Source organism: Hydra vulgaris, chromosome 06, assembly GCF_038396675.1.
Source record: "Hydra vulgaris chromosome 06, alternate assembly HydraT2T_AEP".
NCBI lineage: Eukaryota > Metazoa > Cnidaria > Hydrozoa > Anthoathecata > Hydridae > Hydra > Hydra vulgaris.
The window spans coordinates 16,185,723-16,207,500 of NC_088925.1; the positions used below are offsets into that span (position 1 = coordinate 16,185,723).

Sequence of the window (21,778 nt, forward strand, 5' to 3'; positions counted from 1 at the left end):
TAAACAATATTTTCTAAAGCAAATCGAAAAAAGTTTATTTGTCTCAACCATTTTTTAGCAGATCAAATTATCTTTCTAATAGTGAAAAAATTATATTAATCCGATGTACCGTTCAAGAGATCTGTAAGATTTAGTAAAAATTGCCCAACTAGCCCCGCCCTACCCTACCTACAACTATTTGCAGTAAACTTAATAATTACTAAATTTCTTTGCTAAAAAATTCAAAATTTTAAAAAAGTATGAAGACCAAATAAAATTATTTAGAAATCTCCCAGTAAACAGTGTAACATCTTAAACAAATAATTAAGCATCAGTACGTATAAATTTTGAAGCTTAAAAACAACCAATGTTACATTGTACTTAATTTATAAAATCGTGCATTTCCTGAAATAAGAAAGCATGTAAAGTTGATTCCTTATTCACTTTGCCAGTAAATACCTATGAAAACCCTTTTTTAAGGTTTCACAGGTATTTACTGTCATAAAAACTGTAATAAAGTCTGATGACATTGAACTTCTTGATTGATTTTATTATTTTTGTTAAATGATCTAGTTTATAAACAATATTTGTGAAAAATTTAATTCTCCAGAGAGTTAATTTGGTTATGTATGCTTCGTTAACTTCTAAGCAATTTGGAGGTAAACTATAGACATTTTTGACATCTCTTAGATTTTTTTGTCTTTCCGAGTTTTTCAAAGATTTTTACATTTTCTGAAAAGAATATTTGAAAATATAGTTTTTTACTTATTTTAATTAAAATAATTATAGTGTATTTATGGCGTTTTATATTTCTTTTATTAGCTGGATTTTTCCAGGAAACAATATTACAAACTTGAACTGATTTTATTGTTCCTTTCGTGATCCATGGGTTAAATTGACGTATATATTTCTTAATACTAATTTTTTTAAGTGACGTATGAAGATTAAACAACATTTTTTTTTAATTTATTATGTTTATAACTATGAAGACAGCTAATAATAAGGTGTAAGGTAAGTATGGGTATTAAGGCCCGGCGGGTAATAAGGCCCACTAATCCAAACTTAGGGAAAAAATAAATTGTGAAACTTTTTTTCGACAATAAAATATTAGAGTTATCTGGTTTTATCACTGGCAGCAAAAATAAAATCAGCATTTCTTTACCGCGCGTTCGACAAAGCAAGATTACTTTGTTAGTTTCGTCAAAAATTGCTTAAGTCTAATTTTTAAGATACGTGTTTTTACATTTTAAAATATTTTATAAAGCTTCTATTTTTTTCAATTGCATTTATTTGCATTAAGTACTTATTCGTTATCATTACTCATCATGTAATATTTATGCAAGTGTTGAAACAAAAGGATACATTATCGATAAACGTAACAGGTTCAAAGCGAGTAATAAGGCCCACTAAAAATCGGGTGAATATATCGACTGAATCTGGTCCTTCACCAGCTTCAGTCACCCAACCCAGTCCCTCAACAGTTTCAATCGATCAACCTGAAATTAATCTTAATGCAAGTTTCAATGATTTAATGCCGAGTCCTGCTAAAAAGAAAAATATGGCTATGGTCGGTCGCAAAAAAAGTTTTAACTATGTTGCTAAAGCCCTAACGAAAGAAGATTTTCAATCTTCTACTTCTAAAGCTGTTAATAATAAGAATAAGGGCAAAGGAAAAGCAAATGTTTCTAAAGACCTAAAAAAAGATTATTCTCAATCTTCCACTTCTAAAGCTGTTAATAAAAAGAATAAAGGCAAAGGAAAACCAAGTGCAAAGAAAAGTAAGTCTGTAAGTGTGGATGTGAATGATTGGTTTTGTTTGTTATGCCAGCAAAAGTCTGTAGAAAGTATGCGACAATGTTGTAAATGTAAAGTATGGTACCACGAGGCGTGCATAGGGTATGATTCTAAAGATGAGGAAGAATTAGTATGTCCATTCTGCGAAGAATAATGTTTTTCTTTGTAACATTTCTTTATTGATTTTTTTAATTTTCTGTTGTTATTCACTGTTGTATAAAAAATTGATTCTTTTAAAGTATATAAATATGCAAGATTACTTATTATTTTATAAATGTGAGATAAACTATGCATTAAAAGAATGTTTCCAAACTTTTTTCTGGTTTTTCTTTATTTATTTTTTGTATTTTTTACATGGGCCTTATTACCCCCATAAGGGGGTAATAAGGCCCAATTAAGGTATGTTACAAAAACATGAATAACTTTTGTTATAATTATTTCCTCAATATTGCAGATAAGATTTTTACATCAAGGAATGATTAATCTTAAGCAGCAATCGAAAATATTTTTTTAAACTTAATTTTTAAAGCCTAAATGACCAAAAGTCTGTTAGGTGGGCCTTAATACCCATACTTACCTTAATGTGTATTTTTTTAAGAAATAATAATTTTTTTAAACAACCAGTTTTCCAATGCAACTTTGGTAAATCTTGCATTTCTTTTCCTGAAGCTTTTTTATGGAACTAAATAACTTTAAAAACTTTTTATTTTTTTCATGAATAGAACTATTATCTGTTCAAAAATAAACTTAACAAGTAATTTTTCTATTGAAAATATACTTATATAATTTTAAATAATACCCAGTTTCGTTTTAAACAATTATATTTAACCAATATACCGTTTTGCTTTACACTATTATATTTAACTTTTATACGATGTAAATTTGAAATTTGAGAAAATTTATGTAACTACCATTACTTGGATTTTGTTAAAACTTGCAACTTTTTACTATTTATAAATATATATATATAATTTGTGTGTGGGTGTGTATATATATTTATATATATATATATATATATATATATATATATATATATATATATATATATATATATATATATATATATATATATATATATATATATATATATAAATATATATTATAACTTATTTATGGTAGTAGACTTTTAATATTTACCATGTTTAGTTTTATTATAATTTATAATATTGTATATTTAAAATTAAATTTTAAATATACGATATTAGTATATTAAAAAATTAAAAATTTGGAATGTAAAAGTAATGTAAAGACCAGCTTGTCTCATGTCCGCGTTTTATTTGCGATCGACTTTGATTGTTTGCCTTTGATTATTTGGCTTTGATAATTATTTTAGTTAATGTATTTACGAATTTTATTGCAAACTTTATTTTACTGTATTGAATTTAATTTTGTTATAAAAAGTAAGGCTGGAAAAAAGGAAGAAAAGAAAAAAAAAAATATATATATATATATATATATATTCATTGTATTTAAAAATATATATAAAATATTAAAATTAGAAAAATAAAAAAAACAATATTAATGAATAGATGCATGTGTGAATGGATATCTTTAAATATTTATATGGATGCTATTTTTGGAGGTCAATCATCTTTTGGCAGTGGTTTGGTGTTTTTGTCAGCGGAAGGGTAAACGCACCAACCTTTTGTAACTTATATTCAAACAAACTTTGGACATTCTGGAAGTGTATTTGGAAGTCGTGCAATACCAAACTATTTTTATTAGACGACTAAGATTTCAGAGATAATACTTAATAAATAAGTCGCAAAAAGTGTTATTTAGAAAACTATTAAAAATTTTTATTAAAAACTGAAAATTATTATTGAAAATTGTTACTGTTCACATGAATTAGTGATTCAAAAGACTAAGTAATTCATTTGACGCATGTCGTAAACACCACAACAAAAGAAAAGTTTTTTTTTCTAACAGCGGTTCAAAAAAAGCACACAAAAAAAGTAAACCAGACCAATCTTTTATTAAAAAACTTAAAAACAAACTTGAAAATCTTTTTTTTAACTATGTTAAAATGATTTTATTAAATTCTTTTAAGAAAAGACTATAATAACTATTGTCCAGTGCGTTGCAATTGTTAAATAAAACGCGTTGTAATTGTTAAATAAAACGCGTTGCAATTGTTAAATAAAACGCGTTTAATTGTTAAATAAAACGCGTTGTAATTGTTAAATAAAACGCGTTGCAATTGTTAAATAAAACGCGTTGTAATTGTTAAATAAAACGCGTTGCAATTGTTAAATAAAACGCGTGAAAAGAATTAACTAAGCTAGTTGTTAAGAGCCGTTTTTTCTAAGAATCAGGCAAATTCCTGAAACTGTGGAAGTGACCTCCTCCAAATTGCTTGAATTTTTTATATATTGATCAGAATATAGAGAAAACCTGTTGGGGAAAAAAAAAAATTTCAAAAATGTTTCGTTCACTCGGAATCTGGGCTTAAATTTTTGAGATTTTTAAAAATTTTTAGAAATTTAGTTTTTGCCACCTTTGAACCCATTTTTTTGGCAAGGCAAAAAGTTGCACATAGCTTTTGTAGTTAATATCAGACGTAACCCAAAAGCTCTCTCCAAAAAATATAAAAAAGTTGCGTGACACTGTGCGGTTGGCTAATTATCATAGTTCAAAAGTACAAAATCAATCAGTTTTGTCAACTTTTAATCGGAGTTAATTCTAGCGGCGAAGTGTTGCACACAATTTTTCTTTTAGGATTTGAAATTATCAAAGGTATTGAGTCTAAAAATGCAAAGAAAGTTATGTGATACCTAAGGCCTATTAATATATTAAGGCTTGAAATTGGAAAAAAATGTTTTAGTATACTTACAAAATGAACCATTACGGCAGAGGCGCTTAGTTTTGTAAAAATGTAAACATATCCAACTGTCAATACAAAAAGGTCCTAACATAATAATAAAAAAAATTCGTGTGATTTTGTCACACGCATGATATAACATTAATTAAAAACTGAACAAAAATCTAACATCAAGATAACTATATTGCTAATTAAATAAAACATAAATCAAACATTTAAATGTTTTTCCATTTAAAAATTAGTTTTTCATTTATTAATAGAGTCATTTACACACATTATCCACCACATCACACATAATTTCTACTCTGCTGCAGTAAGTTTCTCTAAGAATAATGATATGACTGTATTATAGTCTTCTTCGGATAATGAATAATCGCCACAACCACTGATTAGAAAAGGAGCATTTACTAAACAGATAATTTTATCAGTTTGGTTATTTATCTCCTCGGTAGTAACTGGCCAGCGAAAAGTATTCTTCTCTTGCCCGTTAATCATGCAATTAACTCTGATCCCAGTTATAGATACCTAAAAGTATTAGCGCAACATTTAAAATAATATAATAAAGAGTTTATGATTTGTTTAATTTTGCTTACATTCAATAAAACTTGTAAAGTCTTCTATAATGTCATTCTGAAATTATTTTTACATTTTATTTATATTCCTTTTATTTTAGAGCACTGTTTTGTAAAACAAAATAAAAACTTGAAACTAATATATACTTTGAATAATATTACCTCCACAATATATCCAATCTTCCATTGTTTTTCATATGCAACAGCAACCCAATCATTCACTTTCCATACAAGACAAATTTCTTTTGCAAGATTGGCGATGTCTTCCTCATATTTATTATCATCTTCATTGTCTCCTGCCAGATTAAAGTCATCATTTTCGCCATAAACTTCTTTGTTATCGTTAACCTGACTATTTTCATTATTTTCTGTTGTCGGTTCTACCAGCTTACCTTTTCTTTTCAGGTTACTAAATCTATAACAATATCAATTGTACATATTTTTAAACATATGTAAACAAACACACAAAATTATAACTTTCACCTAAATTTTAATTTCATATTTGTAAAAGAACTATTTAACAGTCAGAAACATAATCTAATTTGCAAAAGTTTTGATAGCAACAATGCCTACCTTGAAAATAAAGATCTTATCTGTTGGCTAGTTACATATTGATCAGGCGGAAGTTCTCTCCTCAGGGCTCATTTTATTACCTGATTCTTCTCCACGAATAAAGTATTTATACAACAGTTCTTTCTGCTGATTTGAAAATCTAAAAGAACTTCGAACTGGTAATGCCCAACCTTGCAATAGAAAAATGTTCATGCAATGTGGTTTGTCTTTTACGGAAGCACTGTTAGAGGATGAAGAAATTGGCATATTTAGTTGTGAAGTAATTTTCATCTTATGAACAAACGAGTTGCGAACTTTATCCAATGATGTTAATGATTTCGGAACTGTATGAAGACCGGATAGCATGTGTTCTTCTAACTCAGCATCGCTTTCAAATGATAAAGTACAATTCATTTCAGTGCAAAATCTTAATAAATATAATTGCCAATCACTTCTTTTCTGTTTTTCCTTGTGACTTGTTACGCTTAATTAAATTATCTGTTTTGCTATATGGCAACAACAACTTAATCGAGGGTTGAATTTTAAGATTTCCATACTCTTGTTCAATTCCCTCACCGATATTGAAATAACGCCACATCTTCATACTTTTCTCACCAAACTCAAATGAGTGATAGTTGCTAATGTTCTTAATCTTTGGTCCAGTAACTACAGTTTTATCATTGCTAATTTGAGCAACTGCTACTTTTGCATCTTTAGCGCCAAAACTATAATGCATAGCCTTGTGTATATCTTCAGCAGTCAAAAGATTATTACCAGAGTCAACGTAACTCCTTAAAATTGTCTTTACAACTGCACTCTCCCTGTCACATTGATCTTTTCCACAACAGGGTTCATTATAATCATATCTCAGCAACTTTATATCTCTCTCTTTGCATACATTGTAGATTGCTTCAGCTGAAAGATTTCCCTGATAGCAGCCGGCATTATCAGATTTGGTAAACATTTTCTTGATATGCGGTTGATCAATTCTGAATTGGTCTAAAACTGCAGTGGCTAACGAAACAACATCACCTATTCCCTGATCACACCTATACATTGAAGTAAAGTAAACACGTTTGAATAACTTTCCTGCTATTTTTATGAAGAATATATCCACATGTAAACTCATTCCTTTCTTGCCAAAATACTCTCTTTGGTCCTCTCTGTATCGAACCGGAAGAATTTTTTGACAAAAATCTTTAAGTCAGAAAGCAGTTTCATCGTTTAATTGCTTAAAAGCTTCGATTTTTGCCTTTTTCTGTTGAGAATCTCTCATCAGGTGTTTTATGTAGTTGAATACATCCTTTACAGCAATTTCCAAATCATAAATAGAATCAGCATCGTCAGAATTTTGAATTGTTAGTTCTTTGATCATCTCGATAGCTTTGCACAAATCATAGCAATCGGCACATACCACTTCTGATATCTCTGTGTTGGATTGAAGATTTTTTTCAGATGGATCTGATAAGGCATGTTTTGAGCTATGAGAAGAAATGTTTGAGTCATTGACACTACAATTGGTTTGATAACTTGTTTTCAAATACCTTTTTCCTTTTTCAAGGGCAGCTTCGAGAGATTTAGAACTAAATCTTTGTGCCAATTTTTGTAATGTTTGAAAACCATTCATGCCTGAAGCAGTAACATCATCTAATCCAGCTAAGCTTTTTCGACTTGAAGGTTTTATTGCATGCAATACTTTCCACAAACTTGAATCAGATAACGGTATATAATTGTTTTCACTACAACTTTTTCGATAGAACATGATAGCGTGGCTATATTTTGTCGTCAGTATTGCATGCACTATCTTTTGTTCTTCACCGCTGTCGTATTTTAATTTGGTTATTCCATAAGCAACATCATGCAAAATACCGCTTGTAAATATAAAGTCTAAGAAATGTTCACACTTTGTTTGATCAAGACTAGATCGGACGAATACTTTCTTCTCTGGAAATGCCAACCCTTTATGAGATGCATGCCATTTTCTTGCTGTTTCTATACGATGTTTGGTACACTCAAATGTGTTCATTATAAACTTTTTGGTATACTTGGTATGGTCAAATAATGAGAGGATAACTAACTTTCCCATGGAATCACTTTGCTTATATACTTTCTGAGCACGAATAATTTCAATTGGGAGAGGGCTATTTATTTCATTAACATTTTTACTGTTAAGAAAATCTATAAGTATTTCCTCTTGTCCAGGAGCAACAGCTTCCGCAAATTTTTTCTTTAATAAGTTTTCTAGGCGAACATACTTGCGTTTTAACTTATCTTTAGTAGTATCTTCCAGATGTTCGAACTTCCTTTTTAATCTAAATTTTATTGGACTTGCATTAAGAACCTCAGTTACACTCTCACGGCTTCTTAGAGATTCGTCCAAAATCTCCTGTGAAACATTAATTTCACCGGGATCAAATTCTTCATCTGGAGTAGCAGGTGTCATATATGTTTGTTCTTGTTGTGTTTGTGTTTCTGTACATAAATTGGTGTTTTCGTTGATTCTAGATAAAGCAGTTTCTTGCTTTAAATGGGTAAAACACAGCATTGCACCAACTGAAAATACTTCATTGTATCGCTTTGACATTGATTTGACGACATGTATTGGTGACGCCCTTAAAGCGGGAGATTTTTTTCCTTTTATATTTAGATGGTGAGGATGAAAGCATGTTTTTGGAGGACTCCATGCAATACCAAACGTGTACCGGTGAAAAGCACATATTTGTTCATCCTTTTCAAGATTTCTTTTAAGTCTATTTGCAATAAGTCCATTTTCTTCCCAAATGTTATTATCGTTTAATCGCATGACCTAAAAACAATTTTTTAAACAATTATTAAGTGTGTCATTTAAAGCATTGTTTATAATCTGACTCTTCACGAAAAATGTTTACAAGTTTGAAATACATTGTTGTTATTATTAAAATACAATATTGCAAGAGTGTGATTAATTTAGTGATTATTTATTAAAAGAGTGAGGAATTAATTAAAAGAGCTATTTTTTTTTTGTTTAAAGAACTTTGTCTCAAAATCTTATTGCAGAGAAGTTATAAAGTATGTAATTATAAAAATTATATTACAGTCTGCGTAAATTTAAAATACATAATTACCTTTAAGTTGATGAGGTGTTTCTTAACATCAACATCTCCCAGCTGATGAATGTAGAACATTTTGTTTATAATTTTATGTTTTTTGAATACTCCACAATTTCCTTTTGAAAAGCAACAACAGTTTTCATAAAAATATTTGTTTTGTTTCATACTCAACTAAAAACAAGTTCTATTTATGCAGTACCTATTTCTCAATAGCAATGATAAAATATCTACTCTATTTATGCAAATTTTAAAGATCGTTAAAATAAAGTCAAGACATTTTTATGGTAAAGTAAACAACCGCCCACTAACTTGTTTCTCCACAATCGTGATATCAGCGATTCTTCTTCCATTCGATCACCACAAGTTATTTGGTTATGACGTAAATTTAAATAATTCACTTCTGATCATGTATTGTTTTTTATTATTATTTATTTCAATTGTTATGATTTCTATATCATAGTCAGAAACGCTTAAATTTTTTCTTAACATTACGTGCAATGTTTTGTGTAATGCTAAATGCTAATTTTGGATGATAGAAATTTTATTGTGAGCGAAAACCTCATCTGTGTGTCCAAAAAAATATCTCTTCGTACTTAATCATTTTTAACAATTTGTACCTTTATTTTTAACTTAATATCTAAAGATCACACGAATTTTTTTTATTATTATGTTAGGACCTTTTTGTATTGACAGTTGGATATGTTTACATTTTTACAAAACTAAGCGCCTCTGCCGTAATGGTTCATTTTGTAAGTATACTAAAACATTTTTTTCCAATTTCAAGCCTTAATATGTTAATAGGCCTTAGGTATCACATAACTTTCTTTGCATTTTTAGACTCAATACCTTTAATAATTTCAAATCCTAAAAGAAAAATTGTGTGCAACACTTCGCCGCTAGAATTAACCCCGATTAAAAATTGACAAAAGTGATTGATTTTGTACTTTTGATTTATGATAATTAGCCAACCGCACGGTGTCACGCAACTTTTTTATATTTTTTGGAGAGAGCTTTTGGGTTACGTCTGATATTAACTACAAAAGCTATGTGCAACTTTTTGCCTTGCCAAAAAAATGGGTTCAAAGGTGGCAAAAACTAAATTTCTAAAAATTTTTAAAAAAATCTCAAAAATTTAAGCCCAGATTCCGAGTGAACGAAACATTTTTGAATTTTTTTTTTTCCCCAACAGGTTTTTTCTATATTCTGATCAATATATAAAAAATTCAAGCGATTTGGAGGAGGTCACTTCCATTGACTGCCTGATTCTTACAAAAAATGACTCTTAAATATTTATCTTTCGGAGATGTCAATAATAAAAAACCTAATAATGTTGACAGGTCAAGGCTCCTTTTAAAAGCTATCTATAATTTCAAATTTAAACTTCTTCCTGTAGAAATCAATATCGTAATGGAATTTGTGACACGTTTTCATTCAAAATAGTATTCATGTGTAAAGATATTTCATCTCTATATCAAATGCATTATACAGAGATGTCTGTGTCAAGCCAGATGCTGCATTTTAAACTATTCATTTTTCTTTGCTGGATAATTATATCCCTAATAAAAAAACAACTTGTATTTTCATCTACTTATACAATCAAAAATGAAAAAAAATTAAAGCTCACAATTAAATAAGAATTAAAGGATATTCAACAAGTTTATCGCTTGTTAAATGTTTGATTCTTGATAGAATTGGATGGATAAACAAAGAGTTAGGGACTGGGCTTCACTTTCATCACAGTATTATTGTGCACATTTTGGCTCGAATGGTCTTCAAAGATTGCGCTAAATAGTATTCATGTGTATTCGTGGTAAATGGTCCTGCTACAAGTGAAAATGATGCAACAGTTTAACCTTAATATAAAAAAAGATTTAGAAGAAAATGGTTACTTTTGATTAAGCAAAGTTTTTAATAAAAATACCTGGAAAAAACTCTTTAAACTTGTCGAAAAAAAATTTTATTAATCGACTATCTTTAAATATTAATTTTCCATATATAACAAATTAAAAAGTAAAACCTTTTCTTCGTTTAATGTTATTGAAATTCAATATTAATTACAATACAAAGAGAGAGAGAGAGAGAGAGAGAGAGAGAGAGAGAGAGAGAGAGAGAAAAAAAAAAGTCTAACAATATCTCGCAAAATAATCCGCTTTTCTTTTTTTTAATGCTATAAAACACAATAAATAGTTAAACAACTATTAATATGGATTTCCAGTTTTAAATCTAAAATACATTTGAACTTCAAATTAAAATTAATTCCATAGTCGGTTTCGACACAAATGCCTCATATTGAAATTGGTAGTGTACTGAAGCACTCTAATATTTTACATTTTTTAAAATTTTTACCAAATCCATCCCAAATAAATGCTCAATTGAAAAGATTGGTTTAAACAGACACTGTATGCACTGTACATAAATAAACACTACATAAAAACTTTTTACATTGCGTTTTATAACTTTTTACATCGGTTGTGTACTGTTTTCTTCTACTTCATCGTCAAATTTCGGAAGATTGCTCCAATAATTAACGTTGTACCCGACATAAGCAATAGCAACAAGCGTGCAACAAAGAAATGGAAACGTTATCACCCAGTGTCTAAAAAGTTGAAACCTAAAATATCATTCTTTTTTATAACTTTATACGCGTAAAGTTTTTTTTCATCGCTGAAAAAAATATATTAAATTTATAAACATTTCGTTTTATTTTTAATTACAAAATTTTCTATTCGCAACCTGAAAACTCATGCAGTTAATGAATCATTATATTAAAACAAACACACCGATATAATATTATTGGTCCATGACTAGCAGCTTAGCAAAAAACTAAAGACTTCCAAAACGTTTATATCTTGGTCCATCTTCCGCTATTATTTTCAGGGCAATTTTTGCATGCAAATCTGTTGTTTTATATCTTACAAAGACACGTTACAAAATATTAAAATTACAAAATGTATCAGCATTTGACATTATACTGATCTGATTTTAAGTGACGCAGGATTCACACCACGTAGCATAGTATTTCTGTAAGGTTACAATTTGTTTTAGAGATACAGTCAATGGTCATCATTTTCTTCATTTATTAGTATTACTCAGTATTACCAGTAGTACTCTGTTCATTTATTTCCTTTTTTTTTTTTAGGCCTAGCAGTGGTTGTGCAATCAGTCGAAGTAATAAAAAATGCCATTTTTTCCGTAGTTGAAGATAAGGAATAAGATAATATTAAAACCTCGGATATTTACTTTGCACATTCATCTTAAAGCTTGCCAGGTAGTTTTTTTGGGCTTGAATTGCCTTATTTAATATCTACTTTTCTCTTTAACTTGTATATTTTTTATAAGTTTGGTATGCCATTTTTCTTTCATTATACCTCCAGATTTGTTAAACTTGATTAAGTTGAATTTGATCAAGTTCAACAAGTGTATACGCGTAATATACTGTTTTTTACGTAATATATTTAGGTTTTTATGTAATTACATGTATCTTATGTAATTACATGTAATATACTTTTTTGTATATATATATAATATATAATATAATTTTATGTAATTACATGTAATATACTTACTTGGTTAAGTAAGGTTTGGATAGTATGGTGGTAGATTAGTAGGCTTGTTAGATTTAATATCTAAATCATTTTAAAGGATTAAAAGCAAACCACTAATAAAAAAAAAGAACTTTTTACAAATCTGCAAGACATATTCCTATTGTAGGTGGGATATCTTTCTAATTACACCACTACATGTTGAATGGAGTGTACTTGTCACCGAGTCAGCATCGTTCTTTTGCACATCTATACCTTTCTCAGATTTTTTTTGAACCTGAGCCAAATGAACATTATCTTCTTCAACAATATCTTTTCTATGAGTTTGTAATGTTCTAGCAAAATTAAATCACTTTTTCTTTCTGTTTAAACAAACTACAAAAATATATAAATATGTCACAGAAAAATTAAAAAGTTTTGAAAATTATTTACTGTTTCGAGTTGTATCATTAAATTATGATAATTATGCCTAACTATATACGACTGTCATGTTGTTTCGCAAATAAATAAGCAAAGTAAAATCACGTCAAACAAATTAAAAACTAAATCTGTAATGAAATGGTCAGAACAAACTCTATAAGTTGCGTCAAAATTCACGATTTCCCGTTTTATTGCGCTGAGCAATTTGCTGTTTTATTATTTAAGCAAAGTAAAATCTCGTCAAGCAAATTGAAAACTAAATCTGTAATGAAATGGTCAGAACAAACTCTATAAGTTGCGTCGAAATTCACGATTTCCCGTTTTATTTGCGCTGAGCTTTTCCTTTTTTCGAAACTCAGAGCTGGGTTGAAACTTTTTGGGGACCGAGGCTATTTTTTGTGTTGAAGGGAGTAGCTGCCTTCCCCCTCCCTTTCCCCACAAGTAGTCTTCTCATCTGTAGTGGCCTTAATGGCATTGGTGAGGTGAATTAACAAAAAAAAAAAAAAAAAAATCATTTTGCTTCCACCTAGCGGGCACAGACGTCCGTAAGACGTCTATACAACGCCCTTTAGACGTCGCAAGTCAGTATGATGTTTTTAAGACGTCCAACGAACGTTCTCTACCCACTTGAAATGATATCTCGCAGAAAAAAATTGTAGAAACAAACAGGAAAGTAAATTTCTCTATTAACGCATGCTTTCGGTAATAAATATAGTGTAAATATATTTTTAAATAATCAAACCATTCCAATAATATTAAATGTTTCTTTTTTTTTTTAAAGATAATTAATAACCAAAGGAAACTTTGCAAACTCAAACTTAAGACTGCTTAGTTTTTTGAAACGACTTTTACTTTATAATGTAAGTTTTTTTACTTTAAAAAATAAGTTATGCAAAAGAAGATTACATCAAAAAGTAATTTACTTTTACGTGTAAAAGTAAGTCACGTGAAAAAGCTGTTTACATTTAAAAGTTAATTACTTTTGAAAATTACTTTACATAACATAAAAGTTCCTTGAAATGTAATTGACATTTACATACAAAAGTAACTAATTAAAAAAAATTATATAAAAAAGTAACTTGTATATGAAAGTAAATTACATAAAAGTAATATGCTTCCAAATGTAAATTAAATTTACAAATAAAATAATAAGTAGGGACTTTTTATTTTAAAAGTAATAACAAATCTCTATTAAAAATAAATTATATAAAATAAAATTTAAATTACATAAGCTTACATTGTATATAATTTGTAAAGTAAATTAAAAGTAATTTATATAAAGTAAGTAAATAAATTAACTTATATTTTACAATAACTTTGACAGGATCTTGTACAAAAGTAATGCAAAAAAGTAAAACTTTAAGGCACTAACATTTAGTTTGCCGTAACATTTGATTTGCGCGGTTTTACGTATTTCTTCCCTGTAAAGTTTGAAAATATCAATAATAGATTTCTGCCCATGGTTAAAACCTTCTCTAGTTACGGTCCATGTTTTAGCTATAATAACCATTCTCTGAATCAAACCGTCTCAAAATTTTTCTCTCTCTGGCCAGCCATTCAGCCATTTTTTACAAGTTTTTTGCGTAAATGTATTTATTATTTAAAAACTAAGGAGAGAAAGTTTAAACCTGTCCTGAATTATGCGGGCTATAACACCAAAGATTAATGAGCCCCGAACTTTTTAAGAGGACGCTTTATTTTTGTAAAGATTTTTTTCCACTTTGATACGAAAAAAGTCCACCTGCTCAAGAATATCCTTTGACTCTATAAGTCTTTGTTTAAAAAACTCAGGTACTTTTATATGGGCATGAAAAACTTAGAACTTTTCACGTAAATATCTTTATCAACGTGTAGTATTAGTGGCCTAGATACCGCAAGGCCAGTATAAGCAAAATTACAGTCCCACAAGCAACAGAACCTAGAGCCGCAAGGTTTAGGAGACTTTGATATATTAAAAAATTTTTTTTTTTTAAAGTTATTGTTCCAGAAAAACAAAAATTGGGCAATTTGCCCACGTATGTCTACTGATCAAAAATATTTTGCTACGCCACTGTGTATAACCCGAGCTGTAGCTGTAGCTAAGCAATGATTTATACGGAGATTAAGAAATAGTCTTAATCTACGCATCCAGTGATTAGAGCCTGGAAAACAAATACCCTAAAACATTTACCATCCCTACCCAAATGTGAGGGCAACGGATTAGTAACTTTAATTTTTTATTTTCTTACACTAAATATAAGTCAACAGGTTTTAAAATTCAAAATTCTAAGGTTATGATTATATAAAGTTTACACGCAACCCAAATAAGGTGGTTGTTTCAACATTTTACTAAACATTCTAATGTGATATAAACAAGAACATACTGAAGTTTGGCATTTAAGCATGTTTTATTTACCAAAAGTATATTTATTAACCAAAATCATTGGTTTTTCTTAATTATAATAATACTACATTTCAAAATTTACGCAAGTAGACATCAATATATTATTGGTTACCATAAATTCTTTAAATGAGTTTAACATGGTTTTTAACAACACATTATAAGACCTCATTTGTAACCATTAATAATACTATCAGTCAAAAATGCTATTGATTAAGTAAATCTAATCGGTTTGAAGATAAAAGGATTCGCAGCATTTTCAAATTATGAAACCAAACAAAATAAACTTTTTAAATTCAAACTTCAGAAAAATACATGATCATCAATCTTTAATGACAAGTTTTTAATGACATTATTATGAACGGATATTTAGGGGCTTGGCAATAAGACTATTTTTGTCTTCTTCTTGCTTCCGCCATCCGTATATTTTACCAAAGAAAAGTAATAATTTGTAACGGCAAATTTAGAAAAATATAAAAAATTATGAAAAATTAAAAATCAACCACTGCATTAAAGAATGTCTTTTTGTAATAAAAAAAAAAAATCAACGAGGAAATTAAATTTGAGAAAATAATTAATTTGATAATTATCAAATTAATAATAACAAAAATAAAAATAATTTGAACAATATTATAATATTGTTTGAAAAAATACAAATGTTCTTATAGACTAAAATCACTTGTAAAAACTTAATTTTCTTCGTTATTCTTCGACTGATTTTCAGTCCGCGTCATTTGATTAAATAAACTTTCGCTCTGAATTTTTAAATGAGGAACAGAATTTGATTGTCAGACTTATAACTTAAAATGATATTTTAAATCCTCTAAATAATTAAAGTTGCTCAAAATTTATATAGTCATAGTTTTTGAACACTAAGAGATTATTGCATGGCATTAGAGACTTGTTAATGAACTTTAATTTAGTTTAAAATGCTAAAAAAATGTATTTATAAATGTTATAAACTCATCGCTCTCACACTAATGGCAAAAAAGGGAAGTTAACTTGTTAGGGGTTTATTGTTAACAGACTCCGATTATTGCAATACTTTTGAAAAGCTTTACATAAACATGAATATATAAATGTTTGGAGTTTGCTCCATGTCGTTACATAAAGTTAAACTCTCAAACAAAAATAAAAAGTTTGCTCCGGGCCTAATTTTAAATATGTGATCGGAATCTGGTTGTTTAGATATTGTGATTTGCACTTTCGTTAACTTTTTTACTTTAAGTTTTTGAAAATTTAAAGTAAAAAAAGTAACAAAAATTTACTGAAATAAAAAGAGCTTGAAGTTATTTCATCTGCTTGATAAAATAACATCAAGACACTTTTCTTCACAATCGACCATATAATTTTAAATTTGAAAGTGTGCTTTTTTGAACCATACTTCTAAATTTGCTATATTAAATAAATTAAAATAAGATGTTGTGGTTATGAAAATTAATAAACTTTTTTTAAGTTAATTACTTTTAATTTTACTTTATTATCTTTAATTTTTTATTTTTTAAATTAATCTTGAAGTTATTTACATTAGTTATTTAAAATTTTTTTTAAAAGACTGGTTCTTGCTTTGGAAATGGCTCTGCATTTTGCAATTTTATTCTAAGTTTTGTATTTTGGCTTATTTTATTTTACCAGAGTTAATAATGCCCGGCGGAAAAGTAACTTTCTGCCGAAAGGCCAACTTTTTAGGGAGGCGGAAGCTGTTCGCGGCGGCTTCCCAATCAGTTTTTAGCGGCAAAATGTTTTTTCTTCCGCCTCCAGTAGCTTCTGCCCTTCTATTCGCGGCCGTAGCTAGAGTTATTTTTTGGAGGCACAATATTTCGGAGGCCAACGCCATTAGAGAGGCGGAGGCCATTGGTGGCCGCCTCCACAAAAAACTGTGGAGGTAGAATCATTTGGAGCTCGCCCCCAATAGATTCTGACTCCAACTGGCTGCGGCCGCCAAATTAGAGGCGTAAATATTTGCCTTTCGCCGGCGGATGTAATGAAAAATAATTGCTCATTTGTTTTAAAGCAATTAAATATTAGAAACAAATGTTAAATATTTGACATCAAGTTTTATTTTGATTATTTGCATATGATTTGCATTTGATTATTTGCATATGATTGCATATGCATTTTGATTATTCATATGATTATTTGCAAAATTTTGAGTGTTTAAAAAATTTTTTTTTTTTTAAATAATAAGTTTTTTTAAACTAATAAATAAGTAGAATAAATAAGTAGTATTATTCAAAACAAAAGTTCAAAGTTGGAAATTTTACTTTTATGCCATTGGCAAATAAATCTTTTTGACAAAAAAAAATATATATACAATAAGTAATCAAATTGACTGATTTTGGTTTAAGTTTTTTAGAACAAGTCGACATGCTAAAATTTTTATTTATTTTAACATTTGCCATAACGTTAAATACTTAATTTGCGACAACGCTGTATTACGCTAATAGTTTTGCCAAATTACAACAACAACAAAAAAATTTATAAACGTTAAATATATATACTTTTATAAATATTGTTTATATTTTACTCAATACTTTTAAAACGTTTAAAAATATAGACTACTTTTACACGTTTTAAAGTTTTAAGCGATTAAAAGTTTAAAACGTTTAAAAGTTAAAAATTTATTCGATAGTCCGATAAAAACAACCGCTCTGACAAAATTATAATTTTTTTTTTTTTAATTTTTTAAATAGTGAATAAATCATATAAAACAAAACTTTGGTGTCAAATATTTAACATTTGTTCTCAGTTAATATTTTTATTGCTCGTTAACTTAAAGACAAACGCGCAATTATTTTTCATTACGTCCGCCGACTGGAGAACCATGCCAAGCTTATTGTTCTGGATTTTATTAGTTTTTCATACTTTATAGTTTACTTTTTTTGTCATCAAATCTTCTTTTGCGTTTTCCTCTGTTTTTGATTTTTGTGAAACATGGTGTTATTGAAAACATGATATTTTGTGAAGTAGTAAAATTTGTATTAATATCAAATTGATTATTTTTTTTCATGTTTTAAAGAATTTAGAATATTTGGTGGTGTACCACCTTATAATGTACTTTTATTAAACTTACACAAATGCTGGAAGTTTCAGATCTCTAGCTAATCTGGAAGGTAGTCTGGAATGTTTGAAAAAAAAATACAAGTTTATTCTAAAGCACTATTTTGATTGTATAAGATTTTCTTTTTCTAATCATCCTTGTGCGGGTTGGACACCAACGTAACAAAAAGCAGGTTATTAGGGTGTCCACTACCTATAGTAGTAGATTGAACAGCTTTCCTTACCATCTTTTTTCAAATAGATCACATATGATAAAATGCAACAAAGGATTATATCTGATAAACACTCCTTTATTCATATATATTATATCAGATAGTTTAAATGACTTATAATTTTTTGAAAACTGTTTTAGCAGTCGATGTCCTTGTGGATACCGAAAATGTTATATTGCGTCATATTACCATAACAAAATACTTGATTGAAAAGGCAAATACAAAGAAAAAAAAACTGGAGAAAAAGGGCGCTCTAACGAACAGTGACTTAGTCAAGGTTTATACAGCGGAGAAAATAGAATTAGCCTCACCATGTGCTGATCCAATATTTTGTAAATCTGTAAACAAGTTTGTGCGGTACAACTTTTGTATCCACACACATATAATTACTGTTACAAACAACAACTTTTTAGATTATAATATAGCATAATTAAATTGCGAAACATTTGATAAAACCATAAAATGTATAATACTTGATATTTGCGGTAACAAATAGAATTAGCCTCATCAATAATTATTTTCAGTTTACTTGTATATTTTGATCTGGTGATACGCATTTGTGAGTTAGTTTTTTATTATTATTTGTAAGTTAAACAAAGACTGTGAAATCAGTGCTCATAAAGTTTTTAACATTTAGTTTTTGATACCTTTATTTGAAATGGGAAGTGGTAAGCGTTTAACAAATGAAGAATTAGCAGTAATCAAAGCATACAAAGATACAGGCTTATCTAATCGGGAAATTGCAAAGAAAATTAAAAGATCTCCAAAAGTGGTTAACAATTACTTCAAGATTGGCGTTAATTATGGAGCCTATAAGGGAAGTGGTGGCAAACGTAAAATTGATAATCGTACTAAACGAGTTATTGTACGTCGTGCTGCTGCTCAGCACATGACTGCATCTCAAATTCGTGCTGATTTACAATTACCTGTATCTGTTCAACGCGTGAGACAAATCTTACATGAAGATCCAAACACAGTTTGGAAAAAGCGTAAACCAAAACCAAAACTTACTGCTCGTCATAAAAAAGTTAGATTACAATTTGCGAAAGAACACATGTCTTGGCAAGAAGAGTGGCATCAAGTTCTCTTCAGTGATGAAAAAAAGTTCAATCTAGATGGTCCTGATGGCTATCAATATTACTGGCACGATCTTCGAAAAGAGAAAGAAACTCGGATGAGTCGTAACTTTGGGGTTGGAAATGTTATGGTTTGGGGGGCTTTTTCCTTTGCTGGAAAACTTCCACTGGCATGGATTTCAACAAAAATGAATTCACAGGACTACATTGACTTATTAGAAATAAGTTTACTTGAACATGGTGAGGAATTGATGGGTGAAACTTTCACTTTCCAACAAGATAATGCTACTATCCATAATTCAAAGCTTACAAAAGCTTGGTTTAGAGAAAAAAATATTCACGTAATGGAATGGCCCGCACGTAGTCCAGACCTTAACCCAATTGAAAATCTATGGGGAATACTTTCTAGAAAGGTTTATGAAAATGGTAAGCAATTTGAATGCACTTTGGAGCTGAAAACTCGTATCAGAGAAGCTTGGAATGAAATATCTATAGAAACTATCCAAAATCTTGTGACTAGTATGTCAAACCGCATATTTGAAGTCATTAAAAATTCAGGAAGCTATACTAAATACTAAATGAGCGAAAAAACAAAATATTTTCTTTATTTTTTGTATATAACGCTAATGAGGCTAATTCTATTTTCTCCACAAATTGAATATTTTTAATTTTTTTTCCATTTGGAATTAATTAAGCATACCAATTTATAAACTTTTTAGTTGTAGTAGAAGTAACAAGAAATAAAGTAGATTTCATAATTGTTTACCTGCAATTTTTGTTAAATTAGAACAAAAAATAAAGGTGAGGCTAATTCTATTTTCTCCGCTGTACATGCATGAATTACCCATAGCTTAGAAATTATGCCCTTTTTCCCCCTTCCTCCCCCGACAAAGTTTCATTATGACCACTAACCTATTTCTGCTAAACAAAAAAAATGAATAAAAAATCAATGATTATTTAGCAGCCCCTGTTGGCACTCATACGACAGGGAGCCCGTCTCAACACTACTGGTGTACGCGCGCGTTGGCAATATTTGCCCCTAATTATAATAGAACTACCTTTTACGATATAAGTGAAAAAAAAAATCCTTTCACGATGTCCCACCACATACATCAGAGTATTACCTGATATTTTACCCGGAAGTGCCCTCAATCAAAAATGGATTTGAATACTCTACCTATCTCAAAATTTATGTTGAATCAACATGAAATGACTGTTCTTTGAGAAAGTAAATAATATAACTTACATTTTACTAACAAAGTAAAGTATACAACTTCAAAAAAAAATTTACTTTTATTTGTAAAAGTAAATAATTTTTTTCAAATTACTTTTATGTAAGCTGTTTTTGCTAATTAGTTCCTTTTACAAGTAAAAATAATTTGTTGATAAGATGTAGTTTTATTTTACTTTGTAAATTAAGTGTTATGTTTTTTAAATATTATATTTACGTAAGTTAACTTCATAAGTAATATTTTTTATATTTAAAAAGTAAATTACATTTCGATGTAAATTTTTTACTTAATTATAACTAAAATTACTTTTCAAAGTTGTTTACTTTACACGACTTACTGTTAAAAGTAAGTTACATTTACAAGTAAAAGTAAAAATGCAAATAACTTTTACTTGTAAAAATAAATAAATCAATTCAAGTAACAGTTACTCATTTAAAAAACTCAACTTAAGTAATTAAGTTTTACATGTTAAATAATTTATGTAAAAAAATAAATAAATAACGAATTACTTTTAAATGTAAGTAAATTATATATTTTTATGAGTTATGTAAAATAATTTACGCGTATAAGTAATTGGCGTTTTTACATCAAAATAAGTAAAAATGCCATCCCTAATTGTTATCTGTTGAATGCCTGAAACATATATTCTGCCGAGATGAAATGACAAATTACGTCGATGTCCCACATATCAACGTAATTTGACAATTTTATGCCTAAATTATTTTTTGCTGACATAAAATGCCCATCTTTATTTTGGAAATATTTTATGTTCTTGAACTAAAAATCAGAAAACAATCTGTCAGCAGAAAAATTATTTAGGCACAAAATTATGTGAAAATGTTGATAGAAAACATGTCAGCAGAAAATAATTCAGAAATAAAGTTAAAATAATGTCAAAATACGTCGATAGAAAATATGATGAAAATAGGGACATTTTATGTCAGCAAAAAATGTATGAAAATGTCGACAGATCTGCCAGACATATTGTCGTTTTTAGAGGTACGACTGGTTAGAAGCGTAATTTATATCTTAAAACATGTTAGAAATGC

The 21,778-nt window shown here is 28.7% G+C and overlaps 2 protein-coding genes across 2 annotated transcripts in view; both read right to left on the reverse strand.

The window, feature by feature from the left end:
• Positions 1-4,759: 4,759 nt before the first annotated feature.
• LOC136080971 (uncharacterized) lies at positions 4,760-9,648 on the reverse strand. Its single transcript, XM_065798322.1, has 4 exons — positions 8,823-9,648; positions 5,740-8,524; positions 5,329-5,581; positions 4,760-5,119 (listed from the first exon to the last, which is right to left on the reverse strand). Exons 1-2 carry the CDS (start codon positions 8,970-8,972, stop codon positions 6,923-6,925), a joined length of 1,752 nt encoding a protein of 583 aa, XP_065654394.1. The 5' UTR covers positions 8,973-9,648; the 3' UTR covers positions 4,760-5,119; positions 5,329-5,581; positions 5,740-6,922.
• Positions 9,649-10,955: 1,307 nt separating this feature from the next.
• LOC105843841 (phosphatidylinositol N-acetylglucosaminyltransferase subunit P) overlaps positions 10,956-21,778 on the reverse strand; it is a 12,371-nt gene continuing 1,548 nt past the window's right edge. The window contains exon 3 of the mRNA XM_065798323.1: positions 10,956-11,403. Coding sequence (XP_065654395.1) covers positions 11,268-11,403 — 136 coding nt within the window. The 3' untranslated portion in view covers positions 10,956-11,267. The remainder of the gene's footprint in view (positions 11,404-21,778) is intronic.